Genomic DNA, 22,431 nt, shown 5'->3' on the forward strand with positions numbered 1-22,431 from the left:
TTTTAACTCACACTCATTTTTCAATGTGAGATTAACCCACTATTTTTACTTTTGATGATACGGGTGCTTTTCACTTTTATTCCCTTTTCTTATCATATATATATATATATATATATATGTTGGTCCTTGGAAGCATTAGCTAGAATTGTTAGTCACGCAACTTCTTATTTAGTAGTGTTAAAAAAAGAAAAATTCATATTTAGTATAGATGTTTCTCTCAAAAAAAAAAAAAAAAGTATAGATGTTACCTAGGAATATTTAATAATTGATACAGTTTATGGGTGCCCTTTAATTCAGCTGCGTGTATCACGGAGGGATTGAACATTCTTTTTTAAAGAAACAACGGAGGGAATGAACATAGATCACGGAACTACAACCGATAAATATATATATATATATATATATATATATATTAGACAAGGAACTACAACCAATATAATAAAAATAATAATAATAAAAAATGATACAAACCACGAGTATAGTGTTCTTGCCAAGGTATATACATGGCGCGAGTGCTTTTTATTCCCACACGACTTTGAGTCTCTGACTCATATATATGGTTCTACATGAAACTGCTATACCCATAACCCACCTCTTTAATTCCATTGAGTAAGAGAGAGAATCTTGCATGTTAAACCTTGAAATATATATATATATATATATAGAGAGAGAGAGAGAGAGAGAGAGAGAGAGAGGTAAGTGTTTCACACTTTCACCTTAAATAGCATATGATATCTTTTGATAGGGTGCACAGTGAGATACATATTGGGTTTAAGACCCTATCTGATTCAAAAAATCAAAATCCTAACTAAAATAGTCAAAATCACTAAAAACCTGACAATGGTCACAACATCTTAAAATTTCAGATCTTCGGTTGGCCTTTCATTCGGATTTAGATATAGTAATTATTGCGCAATTATGTGATATAAAAGTTTGAGAAGTTTATGGTCAAAAAAAGAAAAAAAAAGTTTGAGAAGTTTATTCATTTAAGTTGGAGTTTTAAAAAAAAATTATTAAAAATAAATTTTAACTTTTTGATCTGATCGATGATGAGACAGATTCTCTCTTTCATTCTTTCCCTATTTTCTCCTACTTTAGCATCTGTTTTAGATAGCGTACTATGTATTCAAATTTCCACAAATCACATCACTATCTTAATCCAGTACAACGTGGTTTCAAAAGAAAAAAAAAAAATCCAGTACAACGTTGGGATCCGGCTAGACTGATCTTTAGACGAAACGAGATCTCTCTCTTTTTCTCTTTTACTGGATGCTGTCACACGAGACATGACCCACTGCTCCCACTCTCTCGACATAAGATCAAAATTAAAGCATGGAAACAGCACAATGTTACATCTTCTTTTACATTCATTTCTTCCTTGGAGATAAAAAAACAAAGCTTTAATTTGGCGAAAGCGCAGAAATTCTTGGCTGTGATCATAGAAGAGGACAGTGTTGGCTCTATTGCAATGTAATAGAAAAGGTAGAATACTGTGTTAGGAACTACTGGTTTCGTAATGGATTGGATAGGAATTGTAGGGAGAATGTATGCGAATTGACTTAAATAAAAGTAGTTATTCTCTATAGAAAATTATTAAGAAAAAGAAAGAGAAAAAAAATATACTAAGCAATCAATTGGTTTATTCTTCAATGATATCTAATGTTGAATTACGTACAATTATGTATATATAGAAAACTAGTTCTAATCTCAATGGTCCACACGACTCAAGATAATTGACTAATTAATTCAACAGGTATTCTATGAATTAAACTATATGTTAAATAAGTTATATGTGCTCAAATCTTAATTAACTCATCTTAATTTTAACTAACTAACTAAAGGGATTATAACCAATGTTTTGAATTTCGTTCCGTTCCGGCCGAAATGGCCAAAAAATCTAGTACCGGTATGCAAACCGGAACGATAAGCCCTCCTGTTCCACCTCCGATAGAATTTCGGATTATTCCGGTGAGTTTCGGCTAATACCAACTAAAATGGCCGGAATGGAGTTCTGGGTATTCTTCTCCTTAAACTTAAAACAACATAGGATTTCAAAGTATAAGGAAAAGATGAACCTTACATGCTTTACTTTGTTGATATTTGTAGAAGGAAAAAAGTAGATCAGATTTACTGTGAATAAAAGAAAAAGAAAAAAAAAGGCGAAAGAGAGAACGGAGAGTCACTAAGAAGACTCTGTGAGAGAAAAATAGAAAGAAGATGAAGATGAAAGTAATTTTTTTTTTTTATTGAGAAGTGGACTCACAGGTTATTAAGGAATGGTAAAAGTAAAACTAATCAATGCTCCATGGAAAAGATGATATATGTTCACTTTTTTATTGAGAAGTGGACTCACATGTTACTGAGGAGTGGTAAAAATAAAACTAATCAATGCTACATGGAAAAGATGATATATGTTCACTTTTTTATTGAGTATTCACGTGGGCTAAGGAGACTTTTGCAAGTAAAGTGGGAAGCTTCTTTCATCTTTAATGTGGTTCTGTTTTTGTTTTTTTTTTTTTCTTCAAACTTGTATTTGCACATTTGTTTAACAATTTGAATAGTATTTAGATTAATGATCATAAAAATAACTATTATTATTATTTTTATTCTTATTATTCTTTTTTAAGAATCCCAAAACACCCTCAAATGGTATGCCAAAATAGGTCGGTATCAAAATATTCTGTTTCATTAAACAAAATGAAACAGAGTCCGAAATGGTATTCATAACATTGATTATAACAATTATTTCATATTCCAAACATACTAATTTGGTTCCTAATCCTTATAAAAAGTTTGTTTTTTTATCCCTAAACTTTTAAAAGTTCATTTTTCATTCTTAAATTATTGAAAAGTTCGTTTTATATCCCTAAACTATTGAAAAGTTCATCTTTTGTTCTTAAATTATTAAAAATGTTTACTTTCTTTCCTTAAATTTTAAAAAATTATCCATAAACTATTGAAAAAAAAAATATTTTTTTTCATCTCTATTCTATTTCTAAACTATTAAGAAAACTCTTTATAAAGTTTAAAGATTAAAAAAAAAAAAAAAAAAAAAAAAAAAAACCTTTTAAAGTTGTAAAAAAAAACACTTTTGGTAAAATTTAAGGATCAAAATGGTATTTTATATTAAAAAAAAAAGTACAAATACTTAGAAAAAAAAAATACTAAACTAAAATATTTTGACCATCCTAAAAAAAAAAAAAAAGAATTGAACACCCTGATTTGATAATCACAAGAATTTAGATTTAACAAATATAAGAATAATACTACATCCATAATAATTAGATAATTACAACTACATTAACCATAATTAATTATTTCCCATCTCTTAATTTTTATGATATCCATAATAATTAATTACAACCACATTAACCAAATATCAATTATACCAATGAACTATGGGTCAGAAGGTCACTAAGGCCATCTGTAGATTTTTGTTGGTCTCACAGTGCTTATGGAATATGCACTGATTAATTGTTTTTGTTTTGGTGTCACTAAGGCACCCTGTAAACTTGTTTTTTGCTCTCGTAATAAAGGATTGGGACCATCTCTGTGTGTTTAAGACATAGAGAAAGGGTAGTTCCTTCCATGCATTCACTTGCACATACGTAACATCTCACGGTGCTTATGGACAAATTAATTAGTTAAATGATTAGCCTCGTTAAAGTGTACTGACTTCCATATGGATTGTGTTTGTGCTCTGCACTTGTGATTTGGTGGTAAGATTTTTTGTATTGCTTCACATAATCTTTGGCGGAAGTTGACCGGTTTCAATAGTGGTATTTCAATGAATATGCTGTGCTTGCTAGTAGCAGAGCCACGTTGGGATTGAAGGGGGCCTTGGCCCCCTCAAATTTTTTTAAAAAGACTCAGTTGGTATATATTGAACAAGTGTTATCCATACCATTTGAAAATTTTAAAAGAAAAGATAAATTTTACACCCATTACGGTTAAATGTTTATACACATTTATAAATAGTATTAATTTGATTTTATAAGAAAGTATTTACATTCATGAATAAGATTACAATCGTATTAGTGGTTATCCAAAAAAAAAAAAAAAAACTGTGACTAATGATAAATTGTGAATATATCAACAAGCCAATGATAAACACGAGATTATTTTAACAATAATCACAAAAGAAAAGAAGAAAAAAATTCTAATTTTTGCTCCATCCTCGTTGAAAAACCTCTCTGACTTACTTTGGAGTTTACGGTGGGAAAGTCTCTTCTCCATCCTCAATAAATTACACCACCGTTTTGCAAATGAGTCTCCAACAGATTTGCATCTTGGCAATTGGCAAATAGGCAACACACTGGCGCCAACCACACCACAGTGTCATAGATGAGTTTTTGACACACTCTCTCTCCGCTCTCAATTCTTTGGTCTGGTTTGCTATTTTATTTTTTCCTACGTTATTCTTCATCCCAGTCCCAATATACAAGATTTGAAGTCCACTATCCAAGTTCCAAGAAAAGATTTTTTTTTTTTAACAGTTTTTTAGTTTATTAATAATTTAGTTGTACCGTAGTCATTATTTAGAAGAGTTAAAATTTAATTTTAAAATCTAGGTTTATGAGTACGTTAAAAATTATTGATCCATTCTTCAAAATAAAAAAAAGATAGTACTGTTACTAATTTAACTATTGTACATAGTATAGATATATTAAATATATATATATATATATATAAAAAAAAAAAAAAAAAAAAAAAAAAACTTAATCATTTTTTTTTGGTCCAGCCCCTAAGTCAAATTCCTGACTCTGCCATTAGTGCTCACAATGATATATAACCCCATCAATGGTTCGATAATTTAACTATTGTACCCATTGGTACTTCTCTCTCCACCTTGTAGTGGTTTTTCCTATCTACCTCCGTGTGGTGCTCTCTACCACCTCCGTGTGGTCTTTCTCTCCAACTTCGCGCGGTTGCTCCACCTCTGGGTGTTCGCTCTCTATCACCTCTGTGTGATTTCCTCTACCCACTCTTATGTGGGTCTTTTTCTTACCCAAATTTCAGACTTCTTACCCAAATCTCAGAACCCATATCCACCAATCCTTTCAATCAATCTTTACCATCGTTCTCGCCCTAAATCCCAGATTTTATTCAAACAAACTACTCCCAAATCTTGCGTGTTTGATTAGGGAGGCGACTTTCTCACATTTCAGTGGGTCTAGTTGGAAGCTTCTGTATAGCAGGTACATGCCGTTCGTGGGTCCTATTTTTTGACCGATTGGTTTCCCGGTGGTTATTGCTGACTGGTGTGGGCGATTGATGCCACCAGGAGTTTTTGTGGGATGGTGTTCCGGCAAGTGAGGTTTATTCAAAGCTGGTGTGATTCGGCCAAGGGGGTTATCCCTAGTAAATTGTGAGTTGTTTTGAGTTGTTTTCTGCATTTTTGTATGTCCTTAGTGCTTATTAGGGGACTGATTTTGGGCTTTTCCCTCTATTCGTGGTTCTGTTTAATGCTTTGTTGGTACCCCTAGTTTTTATTCTTTCTTGGATTGGCTTTATATGATGTATGGTATGAAAAAATTGCTATTATGGTGGGAGCAATGAGGGTTATAAGTTGGAACTGCCGGGGGCTGGGGAATCCCCAGTCAGTTAGAGCTCTGCGTGAAATGATGCAGCGTTGGGATCCCAATATTGTCTTTTTAATGGAAACTAAATTGAAATTGAGTGCCATGAAAAGAGCAAAGGAGAAAGCTGGGTTTGTCTTTGGCCTGATTGTACCTAAAGCTAAAAATTGTGGGGGTTTAGCAATGCTATGGAAAAAAGAGATCAAATTAGAAATTATGGGTTACTCTGGGAACTTCATAGATGCAATAGTTACTGATGAGCGTTCCGATTGCAAGTGGAGGATAACTGGGTTTTACGGGCACCCAGAAACACATAGAAGAAAGGAGTCATGGGAGCAATTAAAAGGCTTAAATAGAAAGTTCCAACTGCCATAGCTTTGTCTTGGAGATTTCAATGAGATTCTATCTATGAGTGAAATTGGGGAGGAGGGCAAAGACCTCAAAAGCAAATAGAAGATTTCAGGTCAGCTGTTGATGTCTGTAGCTTCAAGGATTTGGGATACATTGGGTCAGAGTTCACATGGTGCAATATGCAAGAGGATGAAGATAGAATTTATGTGAGATTAGATAGAGCCCTGGCAACGCAAAATTGGATTGATATTCACAAGGAGGCTCGAGTTCACCACATAGTGGACTCAACTTCTGACCATGTGGCTCTCTTTGTCTCGGATTCTCTTGTTCCTAATCTCCCTAGGAAACGCCGATTCCACTTTGAAGCTATGTGGGTAAAAAAGAAAGAGTGCAAGAACATAATTGAGGCTGCCTGGAAAAACAGTGTAAACCAGGGCACTCCTAATAGTATAGCCGAAAGTCTAAACCAGTGTGCAGCCGAGTTAAACAAGTGGAATATAACAACCTTTGGGTGGGTTCCTAAGCTGATCAGTAACAAAAGGAAGGCTCTTGATAGCATGGTTGCAAGAGATATTGATGGCAGCCTGGGAAGAGAAATCAATATTCTAAGAAGGGAGATTAATGACCTTCTAGATGGTGGGGAAGTTATGTGGCAACAGCGAGCAAAAGTTCAATGGCTTGGGCTGGGCGACCGGAATACAAAGTACTTCCATTCTAAAGCATCAGAAAGGAAAAAGAAGAATACAATTTTGGGCTTGGTGGATGAGGAAGGCAATTGGCGTAATTCAAAGGAAGACATAGCTAGCATAGTTGTGTCGTATTTTGAGAAAATGTATACCACTTCCTATCCTACCCGGGAAGCGGAAGTGATAGCCACAATTCCAACTAGAGTAACAGATGAAATGAATCAGTTTCTCACAAAGGAGGAGGTGGAAGAAGCGCTTAAGCAGATGCATCCCACAAAAGTCCCTGGTCCGGATGGTATGTCTGCTATTTTCTTTCAAAAATATTGGAACATAGTGGGTAATGATGTTAGTTGTATGGTCCTAAATGTGCTCAATTCTAATATGTCAATGGCTGAAATAAACAGAACCAATATAACTCTAATTCCAAAAACAAAAAACCCCACTAAGATGACAGAATTTAGACCTATAAGCTTATGCAATGTTGTCTATAAGATTATATCTAAGGTCTTAGCAAATCGCCTCAAAACCATCCTCCCTCAAATCATTACTGAAAACCAAAGTGCTTTCCTACATGAGAGGTTAATTACTGATAATGTATTAGTTGCTTTTGAATTAATGCACTATCTTGATCATAAAAGGGATGGAAAGGACGGTCATATGGCTGTCAAGCTCGATATGAGCAAAGCATATGATAGAGTTGAGTGGGGTTTTATTGAGAAAGTTATGGAAAAATTGGGTTTTCATGAAAAATGGATCAACACTATTATGAGTTGCATTACTACTGTTACTTACTCTGTTCTAATTAATGGGGTGGCACAGGGGTGCATTTTGCCTTCAAGGGGTCTTCGTTAGGGAGACCCCCTTTCTCCTTATTTATTTCTCCTTTGTGCAGATGGCTTTTCTTCCCTCATAAATAATGCAGCAAGGAACAATATGCTCAATGGTATTTCTATTTGTAGGGGGTGTCCGATGGTCACCCACCTTTTCTTTGCCGACGATAGCCTATTATTTTGCAAGGCTAGCACACAGGAATGTCAGATTTTAATGGCTATTCTTGACCTCTATGAAGCAGCCTCTAGACAAAAGATAAATGCTGATAAGTCTTCAATCTTTTTTAGCACTAACACCCCCTCGGAGCTTAAAGATGAGATTATGGAAGTCATGGGTCCAATGCAAGATTCAAAACACAACAAATACCTTGGGCTACCGTCAATTATTGGGAAGTCCAAAAAAGAGGTCTTTGCTGAAATTAAGGAAAAGGTGGCAAAGAAATTATCCGGATGGAAAGAAAAAATGTTATCTATTGGTGGTAAGGAGATTCTCATAAAAGCGGTTGCCCAAGCCATTCCAACGTATGCTATGAGCTTTTTCTCTTACCCAAAGGGCTTTGTGATGAAATTGAAGGCATGATAAGAAGGTTCTGGTGGGGGCAAAGAGATCAAGAATCAAAGATTGCTTGGGTGAGCTGGAAGAATCTTTGCAAATCCAAGCTAAAAGGGGGCTTGGGGTTTAGGAACTTCCAAGCCTTCAACTTGGCCATGCTAGCAAAGCAAGGATGGAGATTGCTCTCTAATCCCCATTCTCTTTTAGCTCGAATCTACAGAGCAAAATATTTCCCACATGGTGATGTATTGAACTCAAAGCTTGGCTGCTGCCCATCTTATGCTTGGCGTAGTATTTTTCGAGCTCTAGAAGTTATAAGGTGTGGCACAAGATGGAGAGTGGGGAATGGTCGACGAATTCACATTTGGGATGATAAATGGCTCCCTACCCCTACTACATATAAGGTTGTCTCCCCTCCGAGCCCTTTTGATGATTTTCCAATGGTCTCCGCTCTTATAGACCTTGAATCTAGGAAATGGAAAGCTGAGCTTATTCGTACTTTGTTCCTTCCTTTTGAAGCTGAGGCAATTCTAAACATACCACTGAGCTTCAATTTTCCAGAGGACAAACTTATTTGGGTAGGAAATAGAAAGGGTGTTTTTACGGTGAAGAGTGCATATTACATTGCCCTTGGTTTGGTAGATGTTGTTGAAATTGGCAAATGCTCTTCTGGTGACCCAAGGACTCCCTTGTGGAAGAAAATGTGGCATCTGAAGATTCCAGCAAAGATTAGAATCTTCGCTTGGAGGGCCTGCATGAATGGTCTTCCTACTCGACTGAACTTATGTAAAAGTGGGGTAAAAATTGGGCCATTGTGTCCTATTTGCGATCAAGAGATGGAATCCATAACCCACGCTTTATTTCAATGTGATTTGGCATTACAAGTGTGGAACAGATGGGAGGCTTGCCCAGTGAATATGCGAGGAAATCAGCTTGATGTTTCAGATATTGCTCTAAAAATTGTGAATGAGGGCACGGTTCAAGACTTGGAGATTTTTCTTGTAACGGCCTGGACAATATGGTACTGCAGAAACAAAAATGTCTTTGAGAATGTAAGTTTCTCAGATGAGCAAATTTGGTGTTCTGCAAACACAATGAGGTGGGAGTTTGAAGAAGCTTCGGCTGTGTATAGTCAATCCCAAATCAATGAAGCGACTAGGTGGGAGGTTCCTCCATTGGGGTGGGTCAAAATCAATGTGGATGGTGCTACTTCCAGTGATGGGCGTCCATCTAGTGTAGGGGTGATTATTAGAGACAGTAAAGGTGAAACAGTGGCTGCCCTCTGTGAAGTCCTCCAAGGCCAATATTCTAGCTTGGAAACTGAAATAGTGGCTCTAGAAAAAGGGATCCTTTTGGCCAAGGAAATGGCGCTTACACAGGTCATTTTTGAATCTGATGCGCTTACATTGATTCAAGAAATTCTGTCAAAAGAATCAAATGGCAGCCTAGGCCATTTATATCAGGGCATTGAGGACCTCCTTAAGTTCTTTAGGTGTTGGAAGCTTTGTCACTTGAGAAGAGAGCACAATAGGGTGGCCCATAAGCTTGCTCATCATGCTAGATATTGTGCTGCTAGTCAAGTGTGGAAGGGATGTTCGCCCCCAATGGTCCGACACCTAATCCAAATGGATTGTGCTTAGTCTTTGGGCTGTTCTTGTCCCTGCTGGTGCTGTTTTGTTTGCCTTTGTAATATCTTTTTCTCTCATCAAAAAAAAAAAAAAAAAAAAAAAAAAAAAAAAAAAAACTGTACCCATTGCCACATATTGCCATCACATGACGTGGACATGATGACATGCGGGGAATTTTTTTTTTTTTTATTAAGATAATAAATAAATTGAAAGGTGAGTGTAAATTTTGGTGGGTCACAGATTGAGTGATAAAGGAAGTTGCATTGGTTAAGTATAGGATCACATGACCTTTCCTGGCAGTCTTCTTCTTCTTTTCTTTTTCACCTTTTGCTTTTTTTGGGATTCACTTGGCTTGGGTCTGGGATTGTGAAACACTATATAACCTATCTCGTCATTAATTTGAGATTTAATGATTAGTAAAACACTATAACCTATCTCATCATTAATTTGAGAGAATATTATATTATATTATGTTATTTATTTTCTTTTCTACTTTCTTTCTCTCTCCTAATTAATTAATCCCTAAACTTGGATAAGTGCCTATTCTTGATGTGGATGAGTTGCAGATTTTCTTTCTCATGTGTTTACTCTTCTCAAGTATTTACATATTGGTTATTTGTTATGTGAGGTTTAGCAAATGATTGTTTGAATATAGATTTAGAGTTCTTTATTTTGGATTTCATCCATGGTTCTAGGTAGTAAATTAGTAATTGATTATTAGGCAGAGAGTGTCTCGTTGATGAAAGCACCTATCCTAAACTAATGCTCTGTTTTGAAAATACAAACAGAATAATTATTCAAAAATAAAACCTATCAACTAATACATTCTGATCCCTTGAGTTGAGTTTATTCATTTTGAATTCTGTCAAGAGGTACACTATCAAATTTCCAATTTCTTTGGAGCTACTACCACTACCAAAGTTCTAACTTGCCATAGGAAAACACTCAATTGTGTCATTTCTTTTTTATTCATTTTTGAATAGTTGAGTGCTATTTGTTGCTACTCTAAAATCCCTTCAAGGATTTGTTTCTCATTATCTTGGAAACTTAGTTGATTTAATTGTATGAGTTCCTTTGATAAGTGTGCCACTGTAGATGATGTATTGTCCATTTAATAATGGAGAGTAGCAAACAATATATAATATATAAAATCTTTTTATTGTGAGAGGATTCGATTAAAATGTTATGTATTTCCTATTTTGCTAACTTGTTATCTCATTTGTTTATGATCTTGTGATTTTCTACAACTATTTTTGTTTCTTTAGATCACAAGCTAGACCAAACTAATGAGCCATAATAGATTGAGGAATGCTAGTGAATTTGTTATGTGGGCTGGTAGGCTCATCATACATTAATTTCCAAGAATTTGGTGATTTAGTAAATTGCATGCGTCATGGTGATTAAAATTATATCCCACCAACTTGGAGAGTTGGAGGAGTTCTTGCTTTCTTGTGCATTTGGTGAGAGACTCTCAGCATAATATGTTTCTTCTAATCTAGAATTTTAGGTGTGGGTGATTCTTAACATTGACTTTTGATGCTTACTATGTAAAGGAAGTTTTACTTTCTTACTATTGTAAATGGTGATTCAAATGAAAAATTAAGATCACCTTTATTTATTTATTATTATTAAGAAGAAAAACAAATGAAGTTGCTGATATTATAATACCTGCATCGTAATTATCTTTGTGTGCGCAAGAATAATTAAAAGTACTAATAATCTTTTTTAATTTGAAAATGTAATTTATGCTGGCATTTCTCAATGTACCTACATAAGTGAATTAGCTTTCTGCTAGAGGAATATTGTTTATTGACACTTGTCAATATTAGTACAAGTTCCTCTTTAAGAGAGCTTTCGTTGATACGTTTAGTCTGGTTAAGACTGCCCCTTTCATGCTTCTCATTTTCAGTTTTTTTGTGAATAATTAGCTACTAACATCCTTATAAAACTTGTAGGAGGAAAAGATTGACGCTTCCCTTGAGGTTCTTATTTTATCCTTGCTAATGAAAAATTGTGGGATGCTGTCACATATGAGGTTTGTCATGCTTTCTGATTCTGTAATTATTATTATTGTTGTTGTTTTTAAGTTTTCCTGTCTTATTGAGATTCTTGTGTATTGCAAAAGGCCAAAAGCAGTTATTGTGTCTTAATTCAAAAAACTATTCATTGCACTCTACCTCATTACTAACACAATGGAGATTAATCTAGCACTTTTATCATTTACAGGGGAAAAAATGTTTTCTAATTTTATCAATTTTTGAATGGGTGTCAAGTGTTTGCTTGACTTTTGAATTAATCAAACGTGCTATTGCTGTTAACCTTTAAAGCTTCAACTCTCTAATTCTTTCCCCTTTTGTGGGCTGTCACTATGGTTAAAACCAATCTAGGAGCTGGAATAGGTAGCAAAGAGGTTGATGTATGAAGCATACCAAAGAGGTTGTGCAGGATCAAGGAGATTCCTCTCACATTAGATGTGGAAGCACCCTTCCTTGGCTTGATACTAGGTTTGGTTTTCTACAAGAGTGGAAGATGAAGTGCAATAAAATCAAGTGGTTCACAATAATAGAAAATCATAGTGTTGTGCTATTGAAGGTTAGAGATGTAAACAAACTCATTAGAATGTGAATATGTACCACATACTATCACCTTCTAGCAAAGAGCTATATCTGAAAGCTTAGTTTCTACAATGATTGAATTTAGCTAGAAAACATGCCTTATTTGATTTTGTAAAGAACTATTGACTAAAGTCAACTATGATTACAAGGTAGACATGGTGCTTGGTAGTGGATATGTCTAACTATATTTGGTAGTGATATTTTGTCAAGGTGTTTTAAATTTCATCAATGATCAACTAGAATCCTGTTTTCTTCTTCTTTTGTGGGGTCTTATTGGTTTACAACATAGATTATGATGGGATTTTAAGGACTTGTTTTTACTAAATATATTGCTACTTTTGGGTATACAACATAGATTATTATGGGATTTTAAGGACTTGTTTTTACTAAATGTATTGCTAATACAATTGGATCAAAGTGCTATTTTGGATTGGTTAGTTGTCCATTACACTTTTAAAATTTTAAATTAATATAGACAATGGGATGGAAATTGAAAATTTAACACTAAAATAAGGTGTCAACTTTAAATTTTAAAGTTCAGGGTATATTTACAAATAGCCAATGTCTAGGCAAGCACGTGCAGCCCACGCTAGTATTAATATAATTATGCTTAAAGTAAAAGACAAAACAACTTTCACAAAAATAAAATAAAATAAATAAAAGACAAAACAAACACTATATTAATTATTTAACACCGGCTCAGTCACTCTAGCACCACACAACAGCACTATAAGCCATTCAAAATGTCTCCACTTTATTAACTAATAGTTTCTCAAAAAAAAAAAAAAAAAAAAAAAACTTTATTAACTATTAACAAATAAAAAATTAAATAGATTTATTAGAGAGGATTAGTCATACTGAAAGTCTATGAAAGCGACATTTGTCACATACCACTCTGACTATTCAACTTCACCAATTTCCTGGCTTTAAAAAAAAAAAAACACTTCACAAATTTCCTATTATTAACTTTACTCTATATTTCTTAGAAAAAAAAAATTACTTTCTAATCTCATTTGATTGAAACTAAAAAATAGCTAAAATGTACAATAAAATCTATAAATAGTAAAAAAAAAAAGTACAATTGAAACTAAAAAGTAGTTAAAATGTACAATAAAATCTATAAATAATAAAAAAAAGTACAATAAAATTAATAAATAGTAATAAAAATAAAATAAATAATAAAAATTAATTAATTTTTTAAGCTAATGCAAACGCAATCTTACTCTCTGAAAGTACAAACAGACTTTGAGAGAACTAGTCAGAGACTCAGAGTTAGAGAGGGAGAGACAAGGTGAAAGTCTCCTCAACTAGTCAGAGACGAAAATGGGAGAACAAATATATGCGATGCGAGAGAGAGAAGAAGCGAAATATCATACCGCCAGATTGAGCGGCGAGAGACGGCGTGATGATGTGCAGATCTGATGCAGAACGACCGATGGAGCTGTGGCATGTGAGAAGATCAGCCCTTGTCGTGTTGTCCGGTGTGTGGCACCGCGTCATGCCCATGGAGTCCACTAAGTCCAGAGCGAAAGTATAGAATAGAGACGAAGACAAACAACTCTCTCGGTAAATTTTAGAGATTTTTGTTTTTTTGTTTTTATTTGAATTCAATAGAAAGCTTTTTCTTTTGTTTTTTTAGTTGTTTGTTGGGGAAGGATTTTGTAAGGGGTCCAATATTATTGGGCTTAGATTCTAAACTTAGCCTACATATATAGGAGTAGTATTTTTTTTCTCCCAAAGTACATGAATGGTTCCGTCCACATAAAATCTCAAAACACATGCACCCATCAGCTGATAATCCAAGATAAACCCAAATTCAATATTATCAAAGACGTAAAAATATAATATAATCCTTGTATATTTATTGAACTAGGTATCAAAATTATCATATATATATATATATATATATATGTATATATATATATATATGCTAGAAAGAAAAGAAGGCTGCACACATGTTCATCGGGGCTAGGGGATGGAGGTGTCCCGGTTGGGCATAGCGGGAGACAGAGGACTCTTCGGCAGTGACCTCAGAAGAAACTTTCTTTGAAATGGCAGCAAATAACATGGGAGGATTCCCCTCGCCTCATATGCAGCAGGCATGATCATAAGAAAAAGCGCCACTGTGACTACTAGAAGCAAGTTTAGGAAAAGAGATGGTCTCATATTTAGATTGAGAAATGGCACAGAGGTTTTTTTCTTGAAGACTAAGGAAGCGTATAGGGTGCTTGTAAAGGATATATTTTAGTGCTCCAAGCGTGCTTAGAGAAAGACACGTCACAGTTTAATAAACAAAGTAACGACCCAAATTTGTGAGTAGACAGTGAAAGCAACTTTTGAATTACCTTAATTTAAGCCCTAAAAACGAGCAAAAAATAAATAAAGAACCATTTTTGCCCATTTCCTAATTATAATGAACTAATCATCAGATTAAATTGATTAATCCTAATCCGTGAAGAATCAACCAACCCATTATTAAAATTACGTCGGTAAAGAACTCAATTCAAACATGAACTCCTCATTCTCTATTTCTTTCTCAAAAGAAAGGATACCGACAATTAATTCTTTATGAAGATCAAATGGTTCAATATAAAGTTCTCTTACAGTAGTAGTATGTGATTTGTTGGTAAGTTGAATATAAAAAAATTAATGTTAAACCTTATTTTCTATCCCATGCGTTGAATTATTTTATGTTTCCCGATCTCTGGTCAGCTTCATATTCATTCTATAATCTATACCAAGTCACCACCATAGCCAGCACTCACAAGGGTGGGTCCATGATGCGATGACCTAAAATCTCTTCCCTTCTCGAGATCCATGTCAGTGATGACAGGAAAATAATCACTAGTTTAAGAGAAAGTCGAAGAGTCCACTTCACTGAGTAGCAACTAAATTATTTAATCATCCACTTTAGAAAATATTTTATGAGAGTTTGAAAAATGGAGAGGACTTTTTGCAACTTGTATGCAGCAATTGTTGCATATAGAGTAAGGTGGCAGTCAAAGGGAAGTGACAAGTGTCCAAAGATTATGTGCAATGCATATAATCAGCTTAACCTATGCTTTGCTTTACTTCTCTTTGGCTACCGCGTTACCTTGTATGCAGCAATTGCTGCATATAAGGTTGCAGCAAATTCTCTCTCTTGAAAATATTGTTAAGAAAGTTAAATAACTTTTTTATTTTTCAATACAAATTTTTTCTTAAATTGTTTATTAATATATATATATATATATATATAATTTTTTTTTTTTTGGTTTAAAGGAAATTAATATTAAACTAGGCAGCCAGAATGGCTAAGTTAGTAGTAACCTGCCTACAAAAACTTTCCCCAATCTCATCTACATACACTAAAGCAGATACATCATCAGATGGGGGAACATCAAAAATTACAAATTCCTCATTAGCATTACATCCTTTCCTAGCTAAAGCATTATTAATATATGTTATAAGAGCATACGTTAGTAAAAACTAACTATTGATTAATAACTAACTATTGGTTAATGATATATAAACGCCAATACCGTTCAAGTGGTGGAGATTTTTGGCATGGACGATATTCTATTGCCACTCTTTTTATGCTAATCAAACATGGGCTTTAAATTTTAAGGATCAAGATTCCTAAGATAAAAAGTCAGTTTATATGTTATAAGTATAATTCGACATTTGATCATTTTTTATTTATGTAAAAAAATACTATAGCAAAATCATTTTTTATTTATATAAAAAAAATACTATAGAATATTTTTTTAGTCCATGATAATTGCTCTTATCATCAAGTTAAAATACTAATTGATTTTTGGTATAAGTTGGTTTAAACTCGAGATATCTCTTAATTAACCATAAAAATTTTTATCCGTTGAACTAATTAGAATTCATAATTTTTAAGAGATTTAATGATCAGTAAAACACTATAACCTATCTCATCATTCATTTGAGAGAATATTATATTATATTATTTATTTTCTTTTCTACTTTTCTTCTCTCTCTTAAGTATATAATCCCTAAACTTGGATAAGTGCCTATTCCTGATGTGGTTGAGTTGCAGATTTTCTTTCTCATGGGCTTACTCTTCTCAAGTATTTACGTATTGGTTATTTATTATATGAGGTTTAGCAAATGGTTGTTTGAATATAGATTAAGAGTTTTTTATTTTGGATTTCATCCATGGTTCTAGGTGGTCAATTAGTAATTGATAATTAGGCATAGAGTGTCTCGTTGATGAAAGCATCTATCCTAAACTAATGCTCTGTTTTGAAAATACAAACAGAGAATAATTATTCAAAAATAAAACCTATCAACTAATACTCCTAATAAAACACGTTTGTAGCAATTGTCCCCAATACCCACGTAACATATATTGTAGGGACTTGGCTTTACATGCAGTGACCCTAACAACAACTGGTTTTTGTTCATCAGATTTTGTTATTCTCCATGGAAGATTCTCCTAGCCTCATATGCAGCAGGCATGCTCATAATAAAAAGCGTCACTGTGGCTACAAGAAGCATTTTTAGAAAAAAAAAAAGAAAAAAAAAAGAAAAAGAAAAAAAAAAGGAGGATGGTTGCATAATTATAAGCAAAGATGATGGAGAAATCTTTGATAAATAATATGAGGGAGCACATGGATATATGGTATTACTATAACACAATGACATCGTGTACGTCATTGGTAGAATTTCGTGAGCAGAAAGATACTAAAAAAGATGATGGAGTCTGACTTTTTTTTTTTTTTTAATGACTATCAAAGGAAGAAGGAAAATATTTATGAAAAAAAAAATTATTTGAGAGTCGGAAAAAAAAAATAGTCATCATCTACTATTACAAGAAAAAAAAAAGAAAAGAAAAAAAAAAAGAAAAGAAAAAGAAAAAGAGGCCGCCCTTCTTTTGAATTCAACATTCCAACTTATATCTCTCAGGGAAAAAAAAATTCCAACTAATTAAAATATTAATATTTAAAAAAAAATTATTTAAGAGATTAAAAGAGTAAAATATATACCTCTATTAAAGAGGTGCTTAATATGCCTCTATATAAACACTCCAATTGTTGTTAAAAAAATTTAATATAAACACTCCAATTTAATATAAGCTCACATATACAGCCGGCTAAACAAATCATGTCAAAACAAAAAAGCTTGGAAATTTAAATTGACGTAAGGTGGACAGTTAAACCTAAGACATCTCTGATACTATGTTATATTAACGATTTTTCCAAAAGTTTAAATTATTAGGAAATGATGAAATTTTCTTTAGCTATGTTCTTTTGACGTTCAATACATTATACAAAAGGTAGTGTATATTATACACACTCTGTTATTCACACTATTACATATCCATTTTTTGAATTGAAAATTGTGAATTGAAAGCATGATGTTAGTTTAGTTCAAAAAATTGGTGTAATACTTTTTATCCTTATATAAATTGTCAAGAATCCTATAACTCTATTAAAACATCTTAGTATTTCAATTAAAATATCCGAGATTCAAATATTCTATACTATCGAATTATTAAGTACTCAAACTGGGCCAAATTGGTGGCACTTCATTCGATGGTTTTTAGGCCTTCCTCGGTTCGTCCACTCAATTTCAAGGAAAGTGTCTCGGCCGATCCTACACAAATCAAGGGAGCATCTTCTTCATTTTGAGGTTCTAGAGCAAAGAACTTTCCAACACAAAACATGATGCTGCATCAATTCGTGAAATAGCCTAGCTCATTATTCACTAATTAATGCTTAAGTTGCTACAGTCTAGCAGTGTAATATGCTACGATCCAACAGCCTTATTTATTCGATCTATCAACTTCAGTTGTTAAAACCCAGCAACGAAACCTACTACATACAATCCAACAATATTATCTGTTATAATCCAGCAGCTATATCATTTACTGTAATATGTTATATCCACTACAGTGATCAGTAGATTGCTACATCTGCTGCAGTTTAGTGAATCTGCAATCATACTTCTCCAACAACAGTGCAAGCACTGAAGAAAACAAGTCACATTGTCAATCAACATGATATGTGAGCCCACAAATTCTTTATGTTGAATTTTCAAACCGTTTGGTATCAATTAGTAACACATATTGTATTGCCTAATAGTTATAGGATATAAAAAGTGGGCAGTTCCGATGGCTAAGCAAGAAGTAATGCAGCAAGTTCTAATTGAACAAAGATTTTAAGGTGTGTCCAATAAAAAAAATAAAAAATTTGAAGACGTTCAATATTGAAGCTCTATCATGCTCAGAGACTAAACCAAACAAGTCGGTGATTGCAATAATCAAAGATTATTAATATACTTGGGCCGGGACGGGATAAATATGGTGCTGATGAATTTGGAAAGTGGGCTTTGAGGTCTATTTTTTAGGCTGTGGGCTGAATAATAAAGCCCTAAGGGAAGACTGTTCAATTTCGAGCTCACGTCCTTGATCAAAAAGCTTGGTAGTTAGTACCAAATTACCAATTTAATTCCATCCGGTTAAAGACTTTTTTTTCTTTTTTTTCTTTTTTTTTTTTGGGATAGGAATCCGGTAAAAGACTTATGTATGTACTGTTGGAATATTTTTATAAAGATTTTAAATATTTTTTTAAATGTTGATTTAAGTGATTTAATAGAAATCAGTTTATTTCTCAAATGCTATAAACAATATTTTTTTTTTTCTGAGAAAGTATAAACAATATGTTGTTCTTTCCTTTTCAAATATTTTGTATTTATGATATTGTAAAGGAAAAGATTTTGGCGGAAAACACAACCGGCATATGTAACTGTTATAACCGTTGGTTTCATAACAATGAGGCTTTATATGTATGATACTAATAATGAGGCTTTATATGTATGTTACTAGTATGGAATAATTTCTATAATTTTTTTTTGAGAAGGAATAATTTCTATAATTGATTTGCAACAATAGGCAAAGTAAATTAGACTTTTATGATAATATTAATTTCCGTCAAAATTATTTGAAGGTTTTTTTTTTTTATTTTTTTTTTACCATAAGAGCATTCAGACCAATCTCTTCAAAATTTTAGCTAAACTAAACTCAAAAACACCTTTTTTTTTATAACTATTTTATCAAATAAACACAATAGACACATGCATCAGCCTCAATATTTATTTCTCTATTGTAATTAATTTTTTCTTTCTTTCTTTGATAATAATAATTTTTTATTTTATTTTATTTTATTTTTATATTCTCCATCCCAAAAACCATCAAGAGCCACCTTCAACACCATGACTACCAATCACCAAACTACCGATCACAACAAACAAAATCACAATCCTAGGCAACTCATACAACGAACCCCATCAGCCACCACCAAATATTATCACCAATCACAAGCGAAACCTATTGGCACTGCCAAAGCCAAACCCTTCAACCATGAAACCCATTCGCACCACCAACCCCACCAGCCAAACCCACTCACACCATAAAACCAACCAATCACCGGCTAAACCCACTTGCACCACCGAAGCCACCAATCACCGGCCAAACCTAAAAAGTCAAGACCCCAAAATACAAAGAAATTTCACAGTAAACCCACCATAAACCAAACCCATAACAAACCTCAATTTCTTTCTCAAATACGAAATCAACAATGGAGAAACCAAGATTCGACACCGTTTGTAGTGGTGGTGGTCAACGACGATAGACTAAGACTATGGTTTTGGCCTTGGATGCCTCACAGTGAAAAAAAAAAAAAAAAAAAAAAAAAAAAAAAGGGGAGAGGAGAAAGATATAAAGCCAGTGGTGCACAATGGTGAACTCCAAAGATGGTGAATGGTGGTCTGAGGAAGGAGCAGCACAGCTTAAGTTTTTTCCATGTAGGTTCAAGCCGAGAGAGAGAGAGAGAGAGAGAGAGACACACACACACTCGTATGAATTATGAAATAAAAAATTAATTTATTAAGTTTCTTTTTCCTTTTTTATTTTCTAGTGAAGACCAATCATCACGGCGAGTACCTCTCCAATTATTAAAATTGTAGAACAAAATATTTAGATTGATGCATGAATTTTTAGGTATATATTTGTTGAAATATTAAAATAGTTAATATTGATGTGAATGCTCTAAGCCTCTATATATACAGACCACCAAGAATGGCAAAAAGAGGGATGTACAAAAAAACAAGTGTAGTTTTGTCACTTTTACATGCAGCAATATATTTCTAAAAACACTTGTATTGTTTTTTCCTCTTCTTTTAATGAAAAATATATATCTCTACTACTCTATATTTTGGGGTAAAAGAAAGTAATATTTTTTGAGTTTTAGATCCTACGAGTTGTGTAGGTTTGTAAGGACAATCAATAAAGGAGGTTATGTTATTGTATCCCAGGGGTGGTATGCATAATGTTATTAGTTTACTACACCGGAAATCCCGCATATAGCGTGTATTGTCTCAAGACAGTGACATGGTCCACACCTTAACTCCGCCATCTAAAAACTTATGAACTGACGTTAAATTATTATTCTCATGTTATGAGACTACTTTAAAGAATCATTGAGATAATATCTTTCTACTGTTCTCTAATTTTATGGTAAATTTTAATTTATGTGATATGTTATTATTTAAATGTTAATTTGAATATTATTTATTTATCAATTATTGTTCTTAGAAACAACATGTGCAAATCTAATTTGATTCGATCAAGGGAAAGACTTCACCCTACACAATTTGTTTCTACTTTCGAGGCATGTGAATGCAATGTTAAAGGAATGCCTCACATCTCTTCCATCCCTCTCTCTGCATTAGGAGTTTTGGATGGAGATGGACTATGTTCCTCTTTTGTGAAATAAAGATTTGTTGTTCAATTAAAAAATAAAAAATAAAAAATAAAATAATCAATGAATTTTCACAAAAGAAGTCGAATTATTTTTATATGATAACTTTTCTTAATTTTCAATTGAAATGAACGTGTGGAATAGGAATTTTATTATGTTGTAATACTTGTTAGTACTCGTTGTGAGGATAAGGATCCCTAATCCCATTTAAATGGACTACCAAGATTATTTCTGAGGATACACCTTGAACCTTGAGGACGAGCATTAGTTAACCACGGGGACGAGCATTAACTGTGGGAGGTGTGTTAAGGACATATTTTATGTAATTGGCTAATCATTTGACAAAACGCACTTTACTTGTAATTGGGTAGATCTAGGATGTGTTTAATACTTCAAGAAACATGTTGTTCAAGCCAAGTATTAAAGTCATGAAAATTGGACTAAGAAATAAGTGAAGAAGGGCTGTTCATTAAAGCTGGATAGATCCTCGATAGTTCTCGACAGATAGCTATCTATCAACATTTAATGAGTCTCGACAGCTCTCGATAGATTTTATCGAGAATTATGAAAATCAGTTTTTCAGATCTAATTTTCGGCCCATGCTTATGTATTTGTGTAGGGTTTCTTTTCTCATAACCCTAGACATATATAAGACTTATTTTGAAAGCCATCACATAAGAAAATACAAGGAGAACACATGCAAAATGTGATTGGGAGCCTTATTTTCTCTAAAAGAAGCTACTTTGTCTTTTGCGCCTTAGGGTTTTGTAACCAAATGCTTCTTGATATTCATTGTTGATGAAGTGAAAAACTTTGCAGCCAACATCTTCTTCAAGTTGGTGTGTTAGTCATGTACTGGGAGCCATGCATCATTGGTTAGTCACGTACTGGGATCCATGCAAAAGGGTGACGTTCATATTTTGAAGAGTTTAGAAGTTCTAAAGCGGTAGAAGGTTTCTACTGTAAGTTCATCTATGGGGATTGTAGAGTCTAGGGACAAAAGTTTTGTAATAGATCTAAAACTTCTCTTTATTATGATGGATTGTTTTTTGGGAAGGTTTGCCCCCAAATTTTTTATTGTGAGACTAGTTTGTTTTATTGGTTTTCTTGTGTCATCATATCTTGTCTCATTTACTTTTCCGCTGTGCATGATATTGACATGATATTGATGGTTGTTTGTTTTAAAAAGGTTTTTTCATAATAAATATAATTAATAACTTGGGTTTAAAACTTATTAATTCTATCAACCGAGGTCTAAATTTCCCAACAAGTGGTATCAGAGCGAGTACACTTTGATTGGATTAATTTCCTGAGTGTGATCCTTGACCCCCATTGTCATAGATTATGGAAAATCTCTTTTGATTCCTCCTTTATTTGATGGCACTAATTATACATACTAGAAAGTTCGTATGAAATTTTTT

At 33.4% G+C, this 22,431-nt stretch overlaps 1 protein-coding gene across 1 annotated transcript; it reads left to right on the top strand.

Annotated features, from left to right (window-relative positions):
- Window positions 1-7,585: 7,585 nt before the first annotated feature.
- On the top strand, window positions 7,586-8,026 carry LOC115953217. The gene has a single exon (XM_031070750.1). The coding sequence runs from the start codon at window positions 7,586-7,588 to the stop codon at window positions 8,024-8,026; it is 441 nt and encodes a 146-aa protein (XP_030926610.1).
- The last annotated feature ends 14,405 nt before the right edge of the window (window positions 8,027-22,431 follow it).

This window comes from Quercus lobata, chromosome 7, assembly GCF_001633185.2.
Source record: "Quercus lobata isolate SW786 chromosome 7, ValleyOak3.0 Primary Assembly, whole genome shotgun sequence".
Classification (NCBI taxonomy): domain Eukaryota; kingdom Viridiplantae; phylum Streptophyta; class Magnoliopsida; order Fagales; family Fagaceae; genus Quercus; species Quercus lobata.